Below are 18692 nucleotides of genomic sequence, written 5' to 3' on the forward strand. Positions count from 1 at the left end.
CTCTCTCTCTCTCTCTCTCTCTCTCTCTCTCTCTCTCTCTCTCTCTCCTCCCTCTCTTGCTCTCAACAAGGCCACAGAGTTGAAAGAGGATCGCAGTCCATCAGAGGCAACAGTGAGGACCACCTTTACCATCCTGCTAATTGACAAGAATGACAACGCCCCGACGTTCAACAGCTCTGAGTATCGGGTCCTCATCACTGAACTGGCCCAGGTGGGCTTTGCCCTTCCCCTCTTCATCCAGGCCGAAGACAAGGACGAGGTGGGTGGATCACGTCCTGATGGCTGGCACAGTCACAACATTCTTGTCATTGGGCTGATACTCTCATCCAGATAAGGTTGCACTGACAGCATGCTGCATCGGTATCTCTCGATTGTTCGTAGAAATGTCTCAAGCCGGTCCTAAGAATCCTTATCTGGCCCAAAACGGACAAACCGGTATCGGATCAAATAACGCTGATCTTCTCTTTACTGTACTCTGCGGTTCTGTCCACCTCAGCCTGCCAGTGTTGCAGCTTTGTTCTCCTTTACGAGCATCAACCTCTACATTTTACTTCATGCAAGTGAAAATTAAGATTTAATTCACATTTGTTTCTGCCGCAGCGGTGCAAGTACCTCTGAATGAAGACACGGAGGTTGGCAAAACACACAGATCCACTGAGCTCCAACACTAATGAATCTGTTATCTCTGATCGTCACTTTCACCGGCTAAAATGATGAATGTTGCCGGCAGCATTTAATGGAATTAACGTTAATAGCACGAGTAACTTGACGACGGGCCAAAATGAAACTTTTCTCTTGTCTGCTTAAAGTTCTCTCTGCAGCCTCCACTCTGAAACACCACCAACGACTACGTTTCCTGTAGTTCCAACAACACTATCACAGTGATACATCTTCTCTTCAGCTGATTGATTCACATCAATCTCAGGAGTCTTTCATTCATACAATATCACACAATTACATGTTTTTCTCAAAAGATAAGGTGTGTCGGATTAAGTTGTCTACAGATGTTATTTCAATGTCAACATCTGAGTAAATATAGGTTGGACTCTATCGGCAGATACCCATCCTTGATTTAATCGGATAAGATCTTACTACAAAGACAGCTAGGAGAGCTACATGTGAGTTGTAGCTCTAGGTTTAGATTTATTAGTTTCTTTAAATTCAGCAGCCAATAAGAGCATCAGCCGCTGAAGCTTCTTACATGGCATCTGTGTGTGTGTGTGTGTCAGTGTGTGTGTGTGTGTGGACTGTCAGCAGCCATGTACAACAGCACGCTTTCGTGTGTCCGCTGTGTTCCATTAGTTGTATCTATCAACGTACTGTGGTGACACACAGTCACACACACACACACACACACACACACACACACAACACTTTTTCACTTTACGCTTGCTCCACCACTCGGTCTCTCTAGCTCTCACTTTCTCTCTCTCCCCCTCTCACATGTGCACACGCTCGCTCACACCAGCGCATCGGACTCGACTACAATTTAATTTGCTCTGGAAGAGATGGGATAGAGCATCAAATTATACCTAACGAGGAAAATCAATCACCTAGGGTGCAGATAAGCCGAAAGCTAGTCAACTCTGATTGATTCAGGCACAGCAGCCGCCAGGGTGGAATTTGACAGATAACTGCAAGTCAAGTGGGTAGAGAAAGAGGTGGAGAGAAAAGAGAGACAGACGTGAGGGGAGGGGAGGAGGAACTCTAAGAAAAATAGTTGAACAGAAAGTAGTTTGCAATGGAGCAAAACCAGAAGTCTGAATAATTGGTGGAGCAAGAAGAAAGTGAGAGAACAGGACAGGAAGGAAGCACATTAAGGAGAGATAGCAGGAGTTTTTAGCAGCACGTCTGTTTATTCATTCCATGGATGATGTGTTGCAATGCTGAGGCAGAGGGGGGAGTACAGTGAGTGCTGCACTCTCAGGCGGGCTGACGACCAGACACCTGGCATGTGATAGGAGGTCCCTCTGGAGGTTACCAACCAACGTTTTAGCACTACGAAAAGCCGCACACAGTCTGGGGAGGTACCGAGCCACCTCACATTACAGTATCTCCAAGCTAGGATTGCTCACCGCAAATTGGGGAATAGCTATGGTAATTCTGAGATGATTTTAACCAGATTCACCGGAGATGCTGCATTAGCAAGCACTCCCTCAGAACCAGTCCATTAGCAGCCACCGCTGACTGCTTATTTATCATAATATAACAAAACAAAAAGCATCAGGAAGAGCTCAAGGAAGCGGGGTTTTGCACAAAAATGTTAAATGCCGTTGTGCTCTCAAGTTGTGTGCTGGAGACACAGAAATAGCCCGTGCTCTACCAGTCTTGCATTGTAACACTGCTGCCATAGAGTCACACATACATCCATTTTAAGGAGTAAAATCTATGGCACGTTTTTTTTGTCTTGCAGTTTTGTATTGCTGTTTTGATCCGTTAAACCTGCATGTCAGTGCCGATACACACACTCGTTCACACCCTGCTACGCCTGTGCTTTAATCTCACTTTTTCCAAGTGTGAGGGATTATAGGCAGACATTTCATTTCTTAGACGATGACACAAGTGGTAGTTACCTCTCTCTCTCTCTCTCTCCGTCTGTCTGCTCCCTTCATATCCTCTTCTGCTCGGTGAGCATCCATAAAACTTTTGCTGCTGGAACTTGTCACTAAACTTTGTGGCAGTTGCGTCTGACAGGGTGCTTTTATTGGGGGCTTCTAAAGACAGAAGCAAATGGACGGGCAATTACGTTTATGGGCAGTTTGAGGTGACATCCCTGCATATTGGATGGTCTTTTAAATAGGAGTCATCAGCCACAATGGTTCTCCCAGAGATGAAAACAAAAACAAGGGGGCTATTTCAACCGCCAGCATAATGCCAATCGACCACCTCCACCCGTCTTCTTCTGTCTGCCACAATGGCTACATGATTGGTCGCCCTGCAGCTTTATATATCAAGACAGGAGGGATCTAGAGAGGTTTTCTCAGCTCACGACAGCCACAGGCTTCTCAGGGCTGTGATGTCATTTTGACCCTGACTCTGTTTATATTTACCCACGATGCCTTTGCACTTTGGGATTTATCTCAGAAAAAGAGAACTAAGAGAAACATTTGTAGTTTGCAGGTCTTTAGATGATATTCGGAGTTTCGTATAACCACAAATCAAATGACAGTAACCTCATCATACAGACCCACCCAGTAATGCAGAACATATCTAAATCACACTCCATCTAACATTGTCTTTCCAACATACAGTGTAGCGAGCCTAAAACCAAACAGACACATGTGTCTGTATTGAGGTGGATAATCATGGTTGTCATCAGGGGTCACATGATCTCCTCTTTCTCTCTCATAAAACACGCACTATGATGATTAAAGCACACGGTTTCAACCTTCTTCACCGGCTGGATAACCATCCCAGTCGGCCATACTGTGCCCAGGTCTGTGTGCAGTATATGGGGATTTACTCCATGCTGCACTCAAATGACCATTAGCATAATGTGAAACAGTTGGAGATGAAGGGAAATTTAAATTAGGGGACAAGATTCTTACGTCTGTTGTGCAGTCTAATCTGTCTCTTAATGTTTTTTGTGTTACTGGCTGCCTCCTTTTCCAGCAAAGCGCAGCTCTCCCGGTCAAATGTGAACTGGACCCTGAAATGATTTGAGTGTTAGGGTCCCCACTGCCATTAACAGCTCGTTTAGCAGCAACAGGAACAAGCTCTTTATAATTGTTTCTACCTTACAAAAAGCACCCTAATTTGCCTCTCACTCACACACCAATGATGGCGGAGCTGCCATGCAAGGTGTTGGCCTGTCCACCGGAAGCAACTTGAGCTTCAGTGTCTTGCTCAAAGACACAGAGCCGGGGATTGAACTGCCAACCTTGTGTTTTAAAGGACAACCCGCTCCCCTTCCTCAGCTACGGCCGCCCCAATGTCTAAGAGAACATTTATTATTATTACTGCATTTTGATTAAAACACACACACACCAAAAGAAACAAATTGTGACACATATAATGTTTTGGATAAACAGCTGTTGGTTGTGTCTATCAATGTGCCGTGGTGCACCACAGTCACACACACACACACACACACACACACCCAGACACCAACACGTTTTCATTGTACGCTTGCTTTCTCTCTCCCTCTCTCACATGTGCACATCCCTCTTAAACCTAGTTTTTCCAATCTCTTCTATTTTATATTCAGTTTATACCATCAGACTGTAGACTACAGTCAGAGCACAATAGCCTGACCTTTGACCTCTTTCTATATGTTGCTAGTGAAGTTTGTGATTATTATTCTACTATCACAGTCGATGTAAATGATTCTGGGTATAAAGTCTTGATGCTTGAAATGTTAAAAACGATTATTATATGTTATATATTGGTGAATCTTCAGTTCCTTTCTGTATATGAATACAGTATCTGTAACTTTTGTTATGAATCATATCCTTTGTCCGATGTATTCATTACACTCGATAGATATACCGTGTCTTAGATTTTATCATCGACATTCTTCTCTAGTTAGACGGAATATATTCATCATCAACCGCCCTCGCTCTCTCAACAACCTCTTTCTATGCCTCCAGCCATGACTGGAGGCACTATGTTTTTAGGTTGTCCGTTCATCCGATCCATTCTCGTGAACACAATATCACCGGAGTGTCTGGAGGGAATTTTTCAAATTTGGCATAAACGTCCACTTGGTCTCAAGGATGAACCGATCAGATTTAGGTGGTCAAAGATCAAAGGTCAAGGCCATTGTGCCATGAATCATTTGCTAATTATGACAATTTCACACAAATGTCTAATGTGATAAAATGAAGTCATTTTGCACTGTATACTGTGAGGCTGTAGATCTGGTTCTCTCTGGTTCTCCTTACTCTCCTTTCTCTTATTCTTTTATGACAGGGGGTGAACAGCATGTTCCAGGTGTTTCTGAGAGGAAACAATTCTGAGTACTTCACCATCTCCCCCACGGCAGTACAGGGGCGTGCCGACATCAGAGTGCGGGTGGCCATGCCACTGGACTTTGAAAACATTCGCAGCTACAGCTTCTCGGTGAGTTTTCAACTTTACATACAGGAGGAGGAGATAAGGCACAGCTTTCTAGCTAATATTGCTAAAGAAGTATAGGAGGCTTACATAGGAGCTCAAGTTGCTGATGACATTTTCAATCATTGTAAATGTCAAACGGAATCATTTTGTAAAAGACTCAAAGTTGAATAAGAGGAGGCATCTTTAGATGACCAAGCATTTGGAGCAGTTGGAGACGGAGCAGCTCCTCTGTCCTTCTCTGGAACTCTGAGGCAACAACAATGACTGTAGCTTCATTATGTTTTTTTTGCAACTTGCTTTTATTTGTTTGGACACTCAGTTGGACTGGGGTCATATCACATCATCAACGCTGCAGCCTTGTTTGAGCAGTGAAATTGGTACTCGGTTACCTCAATTTACGCCTGAGTGCTTTACAGAACCAGAGGGTGCTCCGCTATGTGTATCATTCAAAATCTCCAAAACAAGTCACTTATTTACGACATTACGTTATTTCTTTGGCACAATAGCAAATCATGATTGGAATTTTTTTTAAGGATGCCACCTAAAAACGTGAAATATTCTATTTAGATAAACCAATGTTGAACCTTTACAGTTTTACTTGAACTGAATTGCATATATGTATATCTACTCCTTGTTGTCACTCCCCAGCTTTATGCCAATGAGTCCATGTCCGACCATGTGGGTTTTGCTCGTGTCTTTATTGAGCTAATCAATGAGAATGACAACCGACCCATCTTCAGCAGACCGCTGTACAACATCAGCCTCCCTGAAAACACCCCCCCTGGTACTTCACTGCTTCGTATCCTGGTGAGTGTCTTAAGAAACCACGGTATAGTGTGTACTACGCACAGCTGAGAATGTAATTAATTACTCAATGGATTATTATAATTTATCGCTGAGGAGAACTTTAACTGGAATCCAAATAGATGACAATAAACCTGACTTAGTAACTTTTATGGGGCTTGTTTTATTGAGAATGAAATGGTAGCTTGTTTGTTTTCGCCATGTAACCCAGTACTCTCCTGGGACATATGAGTTTTGATTCAAGCTAGGCTGCCTCCGACAAAAGCACAAACAATCACAACTAAGTAACTCCCTCACCATCTGCACCGGGTCACTGTTAGTGCTGAGACCCTGTGTATTTACGATACTGAATGACCACGTGGGCAACTAAGGCATCTTTTAGACGTTAGAGACAATCTGTGGCTCAACTGTAGCTTAACTTAAACCCTGGTTCAACTTTATATGCAAAAGCAGAATTCAATATATACTGCCAACACAGTTTCGCTTAGCTTGAACTAACCACAGCATCGTCAAAAAGTCCTCAATTCAAACTAAATGAATTCTAAGGTCAAGTCCAGTAGTGTGATTGTTGCTGTGTATGTAAGTCTCGAGAATCACTTTGGCAGGATGCAATTATTACCTTCAAAGTTATGCTTATAGCTGAGACATAAAGTTCTATATTCTACTCTTAAATGTTTTTGCAAGTTGCACAGAATGAAAGAGAAACAGTACAGCATTAGGGAAATATCAGTTTAAACTGGATTACTATCATGGGGTGATCTTAGAATGTCTTACTGTTCATATTGGATTCATATTAGATAGGTCACTAGAACCTCCATTTAGACTAATCCAGTTAGAACAGGGCTTAAGAAATATCTTCATTATTCACTCCCTCAAGGTCAGTTATTGTACCCTTTGTTTAGTTTCTCACAGTTAAAGTGTCCCTGAGGCCACTCGTCTCCTCAGAGTGGCCTCAGTTACTGTCCTGTACAGCAGCCGCTACGTTGAACCAGATCGGAAAAAATCTCCAATCACCTCCCTGTAATTCTGAATTATTATTCATTACCAGTCATTCCTGTGACAGAATGCCCACAATCCACTAGATACAAGTGCAAAAAAGCACAGTGTGAAAATCAATAGCGTTTATAGACTGGATGCTCATGAAATGGAGATTGCAGGCCAGTCTAATACCCGATAAGTCTGGCTGATGTTGGCCTCGTGCTGGAGCGTGCAGACCGCTGTGGAATCCTGATTGCTGGCTGTGTAGAGAGGCGAATGGGCTGTGAATAGAATGAGACGTGACGGCTCTCGGTGAGGGCTGCACTGGCATGGATGGCAGCACTCGTATACATACACTGTTAGATGAGGGTTTTGATATTCTGACCTGTTCTCACACACAGATGAGACACACACACACTCAAGCACTCGGAGATGCCACTGGAGACAAAACACACAGAGATTAAACAGATGTTTCCTATACTCAGCTAGCTTCTCTCTGAGGCTGAGAACTAGAACTAGAACTACACACACACACACACACACATAAGCTATACACAACAATATCAAGGTCAACACATGGCTAAAACCAAAGTCATTGGTCATTGCAGGCCTTTCTCCATTTGTTATCCTATAAGATTACCATTTGTGTGTGTGTGTGTGTGTGTGTGTGTCTTCAGTAATGTGTTTGAACAGACTTGTTTATTTATGTGTGTTTGTCATAATGTAGTTCATTAGTTTAATTTAGGCCGCATGTTACACCGGTTGTAATCCATTGAATGCAATCTGATCAAACAAGCGACTAATGTTTGTGTGAACAATAAGGTATTCATCTTGGATTGGACGGTGCGTCCACGCAACGTATAAAATAAGTTATAAAGTGAAGCACAGAAAGAAGTCGGATCCATCAAAGGGCTGGTTCTCTGCTCCATATTGTGCAGTGGGAGTGGAGAAATGTTCCTATTGTAAATAAATTCAATGTAATATATTCTAAAGCATAGAGTAGAGAAATGTAAAATAGCCTTGTGCAAGAGCACTTTTCAACCCACTCCTGTGAGTCGGCACCAAGTACAATAATAAGGTAACATGTCCCTCACCAGCTGCAGAAAAGCATTTTGAGTTGAAGTGTTAATTGTGACAAAACGAATACATGAGGCCCCTAACAACTGGTTATTACACAACGTGGACTACATGTGCACTTAACTCCATCTTATTATATGCTGAACTTTATTTTACATCTCTCCGTACCTGCGCTTTTAAGAGTGTCATTTCATTTGCGGGGACTTCTTCATTTCCGTGATTCTCTGTGCACCTGTCTCACTCAATCTCTTCCAGCACCCCAAACTGTCTGCATGTTTTAAGTGCAGTGAACAACTCAAGGCATTACAATATAACCAGATTGTGAGGCTGAGACTAGCCTCTCGGTGCTCTCTGTCAGATGGCTGTGAGGTGCAGCAGATGGTGGCCAAATTATGTTTTAGCACCAAAAGGGAGGACGGCTCTTTCATTCTTACTCTCTCAAGGTGGCCTGGCCAGCCCTCCACATTATACAGCAACACACAAACACACAAATGGATTCAATAAAAGACGAGTTAGACATTTTGGGGAAATGTGCTTATTTGCTTAGAAGATTGCTATGACTTGCATCACTCACGTCTGTGCATTAAGCTAGAGCCAGGAGCCGATTAGCTAATGTTAGCATATAGACTGGAAGCGGGGGGGGCAGCTAAAACACATGTACCTGCACCTCGAAAGCGAATTATTATTTTAACCGTAACTCCCTGTTAATACCTTGTGGTTTCTATATTTGCTGGTACAGTTGTGAAGAGCAACATCTAGCTGTTTCCCCGCTGCTTCCAAACGTTATGCTAAGCTAAGATAATGGCTGACCCTAGCTTTGTATTGAGCATACAGATCGCTACGTATCTGCTCTACCCCCTGAGCTATAGCCATCCCAAAAGAAAGCAATTAACTGATTTTCCCATCTGTTGTGAATGTGTGTATGCCAACAATATTCTAACACAGACTATATATTTTATGAGTTTTAAGCAAAGTGTTTGTCCATTCAGTACTGATCACATTACTGATGACCTATTTGTTAGTGCATTCAAGAACTTCTTCCCAACCTGATCTGATCTTCGGTGATGGTAACTCATCTCTGTAGCCTACTCGTGGATTACGTTGACTGCAGTGCAAACTGTGAGTAAATACGGCAAGCAGAGAGGATCAACAGATAAAGTTTTATCCCCTGCTATTACAGTAACTCTGAGACCGATATTAGTTTCTCTCACAGTGATTTTGAAGAGCACTGCTGTTTCCCGAGCATGAAAGTGTTTTGCCGTTTATCAATAATGTGTTTAAGGTGGCTGATATGTAAAGAGGGTGGGGTCTGGATGGTGTTTATATAATGCTTTATGCTGATTTAAATTCTGCATATTGGTCCCCAGTTGTTTTTAAAAAGTGCCAAACAGGCGGCCTGATGTAATTGAAATGCTTTATTTGGGTTAATATTCATAGCTCATCTGATCAGAGCTTATGTACAATGTTGGTCGCTGCATTACTCGGTGCCCGCTCCTGCATCCCTGTGGACACTTATGCTTTACATAGTAGTATACACACAGGCAGTGGCTGTTTAATATTTATGGTGTGAAGCATTACTTGTCATGATAAATATTTATTGTGATTTACTCTTTTGTCTCTGTCCTTTTCTCCCTCACTCTGTCTTTCAGTCTCTACCTTACCCTGGAGACGTTAGACTCCAGCAGCTGCTCGTACCAGTAGAATCACAGATTTTCTCTCCTTGGGTTTCAGAGAATTTGCCTTCTTTCATTTCTTATTTATTACATGCCCTCTGTTATCGTTTTCTTCCCCTTTCTCTGTTTTACCATTAGATTACTAATGGTTTTCAGGTGTTGCATTGATTCACTTTGCGGTTCCCTGTCTTTTTTTCTACTCTCTCTAGCTCTTTCTACCCATCAGGTTCTACCTTAGAGAATATGTATATAGTTTGTCTTGCTTCTATAAAATATATCAGATGCAGCATTCTTCTTGGATTAGTGTTTTCTTCGTTTTCTACCGATACCATACTGTGTGTTTTATGGTCTCTGTGCAGATGCTGTATGTTTTAGAGCGAAGGCGCAATGATGAATGCTTCTAGCAGAAGGTTATAAATTACAGAGTGGAGGATGTTTTCGCTACTGCCACTGTTTAGACGGGCCTTTATGCCGTAATAGTCACAACAGTAATTATAATTCATTAATGTAATGGAAGGCGTGAGGCCCAGCTGCATGTGGGAGCTCAAACAGCGTCACTGTTAATAATATGGCGCTCATCGTGGGTGATCTGACATTGTGGGATCTGGGTGTGAATGGGTGTGAGGATAAACAGACATGATCTCAGAGGTTGGTTTACTATCCGCTCTAAAGAGCTGTGGGCTTGAAAAACGAGATGAAAAGGGAGTTTGGGGAGTGTAGTGGAGCTAAAGATTGTTCTCCATTGGTTCATTTGTTTGGTCAGCTGTTCATGCATTGAACACTGAGTCAGAGGGGGAGTGAAAGGGCTCAGCTTTTCTTTGATACTTTTAAATGGAAATGTGTTGTGTTTAAGGCGTAGTCTTTGTTCCTGAGCCTATAAAACTAAATTTGTGTCATTTCTTGACCTCAGCCCTGCTGACCATAGAGACCATGTTCATCCACACATGCTGTCTTTGTCCTCTCCCTAGTAGTTACTCCTCAGTCGTTATCGTCTCCACATCCTCCCTGTGCTTGTGCTAATCTCATTGCTTCATCATTGATGACAGAGGCGGAGAAAGAGAGGGGGAGGACCAAGGCCTGTCTGCAATGGGAAGCTGCCAGCCACAGAGAGCTCTGCATTAAGCCGTTTCACTGGCAGCTCAACCTCTATCTCCAGCTTATGCCCACAGTACACTCCTCTCTTTCCTTTTTATTCCAGCGGTAACAGCTGGGGTTTTTTTGCAGTGATTCACATGTGGTTGCAATCATTATATGGTGGCTGTGTATGCATGCAAACGGTAGAATTTAAATTGCAAGCTGTCACAGTATGCTGTGAAGACATCCACTTTATTGGAGTCTTCTTTTACAGAAGTATACATTGTTAAATAAATGTTAAAAGTTGCATCTCTCGCTCGCTCTGTCTCTGTTATCCGGGTGGTCGGGAGATAATAGAAACAGGCTGTTCAATCCTGTCGGCAGGCAGCAGTCGCTGTGAGCACCCCCACCTGCTCGTAATAGTTAAGAGAAATAAAGCAGTCGTAAACGTACGCTCCCCATCGCCATTACACTAAAGTGTCTGCAGTAAAAACACACACAGCACCCATAAACCCCTGCAGGTGCACGGGGTCACAGCTTGGGGGACTGCAGGGACTTGGTCGTCGTTTGACCCAAGTAGGGTGACGGATTTTTGCATCTCATCTCTGCTGAAGTCCTACAGCAGTTTGTGTTCATAGGAACATAGACCAAGACGTTTAGGCAAGGCCATACATATGTAATTCAAGTTCCTTCTATCATCCACATCGTCCTTTCAGTCGTACTTTTAGTTGTTGTGTGACCTGAAATATAATATATTTGACTTGTCCTCTTGTCCCACATTTTGAAAACTAAAAAATATTAAAGCGTGCAACACATTTGTACGGATTAAAAGACTTTATTTGGTGGTCTGGAGTTATAGACTTTGAAACCTAAATTTGCTTGTAAAGTCAGAGTTAAGCCCATTGATCGACTAAGTAAGATCATGTTTTATCTCAGCTGACACTTGTACTACTGACGTTTTAGGAAAAAATATCATTGTGCAGTTGGAAGCCAGTGTGTTGTCACATATATAAATATGAAAGTGACAAGAATTTTAACTTTTCTTGTCACTGACAGATGTAGATTCTGGTTGCCTTTCAAATGAATAGTGATAATAAGTACAGAAATGTCTGTTATTTGTATTTAAAAAATGTGTTGGATAGTTCAAATAAGTACAAGCTGTTTGTTCAGTAAGGAAAGAAATAGTCAAAGTTGTTACTACTTTGTGAAAGTAAAATGTTTTGTTACATACTCTTCATGCATAAATTGGTGCCTTCTCTAAGGATACAAATCATGAGATGGCACATGATACAATGCACCAAATTGAACCATTAAAAAAAAACAAATAATAACAATAATCCCTTGATGCTTCTGGCTCTCGTCACCTCACAACCTGGACACAAACATAAAATGTTCAGTCAAATTTGTTTTTCACCAGGACCCATGTGCATCACTGGGCCCTAATGACATTAAGGCTGAGTCCTCGTGAAAAAGTCAAGAGGGTATCTTCTAAAGTTAGTGTTCTTGTACAAAAAATACATCCACTTGATCTGATCAACTCTGCTGACGTCTCTATTGGCGTATCGGCTTTAGTTTAAGTTAAGAATGACCACAGGGATCGTGTTCCCTGTCTCTTGTGTTGAAACCTTGCTGGAAAGCGATCTCTTTGCAGCCAGCATGGACAAGAGGAACAATTACAGCGACTAATAACCGTATGAATGTACATATAGGTATGTGAGTATTGTTTTAAGACAGACTTCAATAATATGACCTAACGACAATCCTTTTTTCATTGTTTTTAAACGTTTTTTTTCTGATGATTATCGAGCAGACATGATTTAAGGAAAATGATTTACTCCCGTGCTGTATACTGTGATATATCTCACTCTGAATTTACATTTGATTCCCATGGTGCCTGCAAGTGCAGTGGGGGGGGGGGTGACAAACGTCCCCTAACGTTGCTGTGACGATGCAGTGCTTAAATACACAGAAGCGTGCACCACGCCGTGTGTCACAGGATCAAGATTCTGCTTTGTGTGTCTCACACACACATACAGCACAATAAGTGTTGACATGAAGAGGCGCTCATTTAAAAAGTAACTGTTCTCTGTGTCCCACCTGTACAGCATTTGTGAGGGATGAGCTGTGATCTTGTCATGGATATAGAGAATATGAGCCTTTTAAAGGACCCCCCATGAGTGGAACTAGCCAGAGCTGAGATAACCTGACAACCATGTCCTCATCATTGTCTCTCCCTCAATGATTGTTAGAAACTGGACATCTTTACTGTGCTGTTGGTGATGTGTGTGTGTGTGTGTGTGTTTTATCTGTTCGTTGTGATTGTGTTTAGGTGTGCAACACTGAGACAGAGAAGGTTGTCTGTGTTTGGACTGGGGGTCATCTCTATTTTGACAGCAGGCTTTGACAGCCAGTAATTGGTTTCCTTTTCCTTGACTCTCAAAGCTTCTGCAGAAAAAGCAATTTTAGGAGCCAATCAATTCAAATTCCAGCTCACTCACGATTGAAAAGCCTGTGCAGCTTTTACCTCCTTCGCTGTCCATGAGATAGCTGGGCTGATTATCTGCTCCTGTGTCCCCCCCAACCTAACCCCAGTTTACACACACACACACACACACACACTGCATCTGTCTTCCTGTCGCCTGTGAGGAGAAGCTCTAATTTCTGCCTTTTCTTGAAAGCATTTGAGTGTGATAATAAGAGGTTATACTGTAAATGGTTGAGGTGCATATTTAGCCCAAGACTGAATGAACCTGGAAACACCGCGGATCTCTTTCCATGTGTATCCATTTCACACACACACACAATCATATGCACCCCCATACACACTAGACTTTGCCTACAAACACTCCAATCATCTCACACATTCTGTCACACTTGCATTAACGGGCATGCAGACACACAAATGAGCGCACCGGTACACAGGTACACCCGAATACATACCGACACACACACACACACACACACACACACAGACACACACACACACACACACACACAGTGTTAGCCTGCAGGCCTCACCTTTCTGAAGGGAAGAAACACATCATTTAACCAAACTGGTCAACTGAGAACTAATTTCTCTTTTGTAGTTACTGCCTGAGGACCCTAGGGTTTGCAGAGTTTATATTGGCAATCAGCAGCGCACTGACTCTTTGTGCAGAAACTCTTTGAAACAACTTAGTTTGGATTTTGATCAGTAAACTGACTTTGATACCTCAGGGCCATGCTCCTTAGCACGGGGAGATTTGTATCACTGCAGTCTGGACCCAGCATCCATCTACAACATAAACTGCAACTGTATCATCTCTGGCCATCTTGACAGTAATAGAACAGCTAATCAACTAACAGGCTTTTGCACCATCTTAGTCAATGGCGATGTGCATCCCCTACACTTCTTTCGGTTTTTGTAAGCTTTTTCATTTGATTGGAGGGTCCCTAAAAAGAGTTAATGAATCCATCAGCATTGCTTCTATGGCATGAAAACGATGTATCCCAGTGAACCATCCCAGTACTTTAAATGCTTGTCATAATTGTCAGTGAGGTGATTAAGCACATTAGTTAGGCGGATTGCCCAGCTTTATTTCGATGTCATATTTTTCCTCATTAAATCGAACAATCACACTCTCCCCGTGCACCCCACTTTTCCATCCCCTCCAACTCCCCAAACAAAAGAACTTTGAACCACCACGGCTATGGGGAGTGAATGCATAATACCCTGGTGTAAACGATTCGGGCCCGTGGTGTTAACGTACTGCAAATCCCTGCTCAAACCAATCTCTACCATCCATCTGCTGCAGGCCTTCTGCGTCTAAAGTTAAAAGTCTTTGGCAAGCAGTTGGCAAAGTGACCGGCCCGTACTGTCATGGTGATTGTTTGGTGGGAGATAGGAGCCCCCCCCCCCCCCCCCTCTTCTCTCTCTCTCTTTTCCGTCTGTCTCTCTCTTCCTCGCTGTCTGTCGTCAAGGCGAGAGGGGCCCGGCCGCAGAGGCAGTATTAGCTCCCAGGCTGAGCCCGGCTCCTGTCACCGCCTCGATAGCTGTCACGCTAACACCCCCACCGCTATCATTGGAGCACTTATGGGCCTGTCACTCACCTGGGAGAGAGGGAGCAAAGGAGGGAGGGAGGCATCGAGCGGGAAGCGTGTGCTAAGGGAGATATGTAGAGGAGAGGGGAGACAGTGGAGATGGAGGCGGAGCTTAGGATGCAGGGAGGAAAGGGGGATAAAGACAGAAAGAAAAAGATAAAGGAGGATGTGGAGGTAGGATGGGAGAGGGATGGATAGAAATGCAAAAAGGGGGAGAGGCAGTTGAGTGGCATTAAATGATGAGGTCATGGAGACATGACAGATGAAAACTCAAAGGTTAATTTAAGAACCTGACTGGAGTTCCAAACACCTCACATGTATTTTAGCGTCCCACTTTCTACTCGTTCAGCAAGATGTGCTTCGGTGCACTTGACAACAAAGCGAGGGCCGTTTGGACATTAAAAAGAACCATCGATTCGCCATCAAGGACGATGTAGTGAAAGCTCTCTGTGAAATTACAGGCTTGAGCTAAACAGCATGGTGTCATTTTTAGAAGGTGAAAAAACACATTGATAGCTGCAGCCGTTGTTCCATCTGTGAGAGGCATCATAGATGGGCTCTCACAGATGCACACATACATAACCATAAATGCATTCAATTTAAGATGCAGAGACATTCAAATGCGCACACATACATCCACACCCAGCCAAAAACAGAGTAATAGCTAACACACATTTTGGCCCATTCGCTGTTGTGTACACTCTCTTATGACTCTTATCATTCAACGCTTATAAACACACACACACACTTACAAATGTTTACGTGTATAAGTCACAGCTACATGTACAAAATGGTATACCCTACAAACACACACACACACACACAGTTGTACATAATAAGGTCGGTATCGGGGCATCACTGAATCACAGTGACCAACATCGTGGTTGACAGAGCGGGCTGCAGACACGTTCGAGTTTGGCCCTTCAACTGACTGCAGAGCCACTGAAGTGGAACTCTATTACAACAGCCTCTCCAGCCACGATCCATCAACGCCGGCACACACACCCTGTGCGTACGCGTCAGTGCGTGTGTGCGCACACGCGCATGCATGTGTTTACAAAGACAGATTGGTGTTTCATAAAGTACAAGATTCCTGAAAGTGTTGCTCTTTATGTTGCACTCCTCTTCACACCATTTGTTATCTGCAAAACATATGACGGCAGTTGTGGCTCCTTTCTCAGGCAGTGGTGGGGGGTGTGGATGAGGAAAATGTATCAGTTCTTTCATCAGATCAAATCCAATCAACACCTCCGAGCGAAGCATGGCTTTGCATGTTTTATCATGAAGTCATCAACATACAGTCCGGGACAGCTGTTAGGGTGAGACATTTAATAAACCCAGCAAAACTCATTGGTAGACAATGTTATTAAAAGTACTGGTTGCACACGAGCACAAATGTATGCTGAGGAATGATCTAACGGTTACATTAAAATGAAATGGGGGGGAGTAGATTGAAGTTACTCTGCTTTAATAAACATGTCACAGTCAGGAATTTACCTCCCTTCAGTTTTTACATAAGAATTTGAAGGCAGCCGCTTACATAAAACTTAATGAGGTGTTAAAACATTTTGGTTTTTTTTTTTGCCACATGAAATTACAATTCCCCAAAAACTCCCGAAAGAGCATGGACAATTAGACAGGTACATGTGAAACAAAACCCAAAGTAGATGAGAACAATAAACAAGGATGAGAAACAACGCGGGTGGACAACAGAAGCTGAATGAACTGTAAAACCTTTCAAAGAAGTAAACTTGATTATAAAAGTAAGTGTTTTTCTTTTTGCTGTTTTTCTCTCCAGGCTACAGACCGAGATTCAGGCATATTTGGGGTTGTGCGTTACTACTTCAGTGACGAGCCAGACCAGTAAGATACAACTACACACACTGAAACAGTCCACACAAACACACATTGACATTAATTTTTCATTTATTGGGCCACTTGTGAACGATTGTACTGCAGCTTCTGCTTCGCCAGAGACAGCTGAGCTACAATAATGTCTGGCGCTTCTCTTTACGCCGGCTCTCTTCAGGCCACACACTTACAGCATGACACACAGAGACAAACACACATTCACATAGTCTGCTCATTCATTATTTTGAAGAACACAATTAGTGTGGCTTCCTACTATTTTTATTTCTCTGTATTTATTTCTCATTATTTTATGCTATAATTTATTATTATTACAACATAAAAAATCTATTGAGTTTTAAACATGGTGTTTTTATCATAAGAACAAATCAACAAGTGCAACTTTTTTTTTTTCCATTGAACAAGCATGATTCTGAACAGTCATCATGTGATGTCGTGTTTGTATCTGATGTCTGTACAATGTCTTTGACTTTTGGGAGTGACCTGCCTCTAATTTCCCCGTTTGTCTTTTGCAGGTTTTCATTGGACGATGAGTCGGGCTGGGTCATTCTGCGGGCCAGTCTGGATTATGAGTTGATGCGGCGCTTCACGCTGACCGTGCTGGCGAGGGACGGCGGCGGGGAGGAGACAACGGGGAGGATCCGTGTCAATGTGTTGGATGTCAACGACAACGCGCCGCTCTTCCAGAAGGAGGCGTACGTGGGCTCGCTGAGAGAGAACGAACAGGCCGTCCAGGCGGTGGCACGAGTCAGGGTGAGACGTGTTGAAAACATTCACGTACACAGTTTTAAACCAGACAGAGGCCAAAAGTACACTCATGTTGCACTACTCGTTTAAAACTGGCCTTTATAGCAACCGTAAAATACCATAAAAATAACTGTTTGGCTGCAATAAATGAACTACTTTTCCAAAACCAAAAAAAGGTAATTTATTATTGATTTAAAATGTTATTATTCCTCTAACACTTGTAAAATTTAGATTGAGAAGTCACAGTGGATTGGGGTGCAGTTCATTTATAATTGACACACATGCACACATAATTAGGTATAACAACAGCAAAGATACCTGCAATAATACAGTATGTGCATATTTACAGTACATTCATATAAAAACTAGACCTACAACAGAGGATCTCATCCCACAAATACCAGTAATCAGACTCACAAGCCTGTGCTTTTGCTCTTTCTTCCTTGTTTCCTCTGTGTTACTATAATCATACAGTTATGTGTTTGTGTGCGCTGTATCCAAGAAGAACAGGTCAGCGTGGTGTGTTGGCCATCAGTCACTGCCACACAAAAAGCACAATGGTAACTAATGGCTCAGCGTTTCCTTTGATTGCGCCCCGGTGGGAAAGACTGTTAAGTCCCTTGAGGCAGCGGCTGCAGCAGTGGCTTACCCCCACAACAGTGCACTTTGGCGGCTTGCCTTTACGTTGTGGGAGTCGAGCTGGTGACGGGGCTCAAGGCTTGGCTCTCTGTGTTTGATTAGTCTGAGCTAACCTTAAATGCTGCTGATATTAATACGCCGCCCGAGAGGAACAGGGAAGCCAGTTGCACAATTCTGTGCGTCAGCGATTTGCCCTGGAACCTATACTATACACATACAAACAAATACACACACACATACACGTATACTCTGGAATAGTGGGAGACTGAAATAGATAGAAGAGGACGCGTGGGACAAAGCAAAAACAGGCTGTTTGCTTCATTCTCTTTCCAAACAAAGCCTCCTACCACAGTGCTTATGCTTTCTAACAGCTAAACCTTATTTTATTTTTTTCATTTTCTCTACACTTCTTATTCTGTTACTTCTTTGCCACTCATCTATTTGATTTGCTGCCCCCAACTCCTCTAACCACTAAGTGGTAAACGACCGCCAAATGTGAAACTGTTGGTTGAAATCTGATAATAGGACGACAGTCTGGAAGAGAAAAGTCACAATTTAGGACGTTGTGGGGGAAGAAAGGTATTGCTTAGTCAACACTTTGGCATCAAATCAAAGAGTTAAGATATGTGTGTTACGGAGAGATACAAGTGAGTGTTTTTGACAACCTGTCCAGCCTTTAATGATGCCAGGGAG

General features: G+C 42.9%; 1 protein-coding gene across 4 annotated transcripts in view; it reads left to right on the top strand.

Moving 5' to 3' along the window:
• The window catches only part of cdh23 (cadherin-related 23), a 148243-nt gene that overhangs the window by 79528 nt on the left and 50023 nt on the right, over nucleotides 1-18692 (top strand). For all 4 annotated transcript variants that reach the window (XM_031878740.1, XM_031878749.1, XM_031878758.1 and 1 more), the window contains exons 11-15: nucleotides 71-259; nucleotides 4912-5061; nucleotides 5707-5865; nucleotides 16543-16607; nucleotides 17129-17366. In XM_031878740.1, coding sequence (XP_031734600.1) covers nucleotides 71-259; nucleotides 4912-5061; nucleotides 5707-5865; nucleotides 16543-16607; nucleotides 17129-17366 — 801 coding nt within the window. The remainder of the gene's footprint in view (nucleotides 1-70; nucleotides 260-4911; nucleotides 5062-5706; nucleotides 5866-16542; nucleotides 16608-17128; nucleotides 17367-18692) is intronic.

The sequence above is a fragment of the Anarrhichthys ocellatus genome, unplaced genomic scaffold (assembly GCF_004355925.1).
Source record: "Anarrhichthys ocellatus isolate YVR2014 unplaced genomic scaffold, GSC_Weel_1.0 scaffold3, whole genome shotgun sequence".
NCBI classification, from domain to species: domain Eukaryota; kingdom Metazoa; phylum Chordata; class Actinopteri; order Perciformes; family Anarhichadidae; genus Anarrhichthys; species Anarrhichthys ocellatus.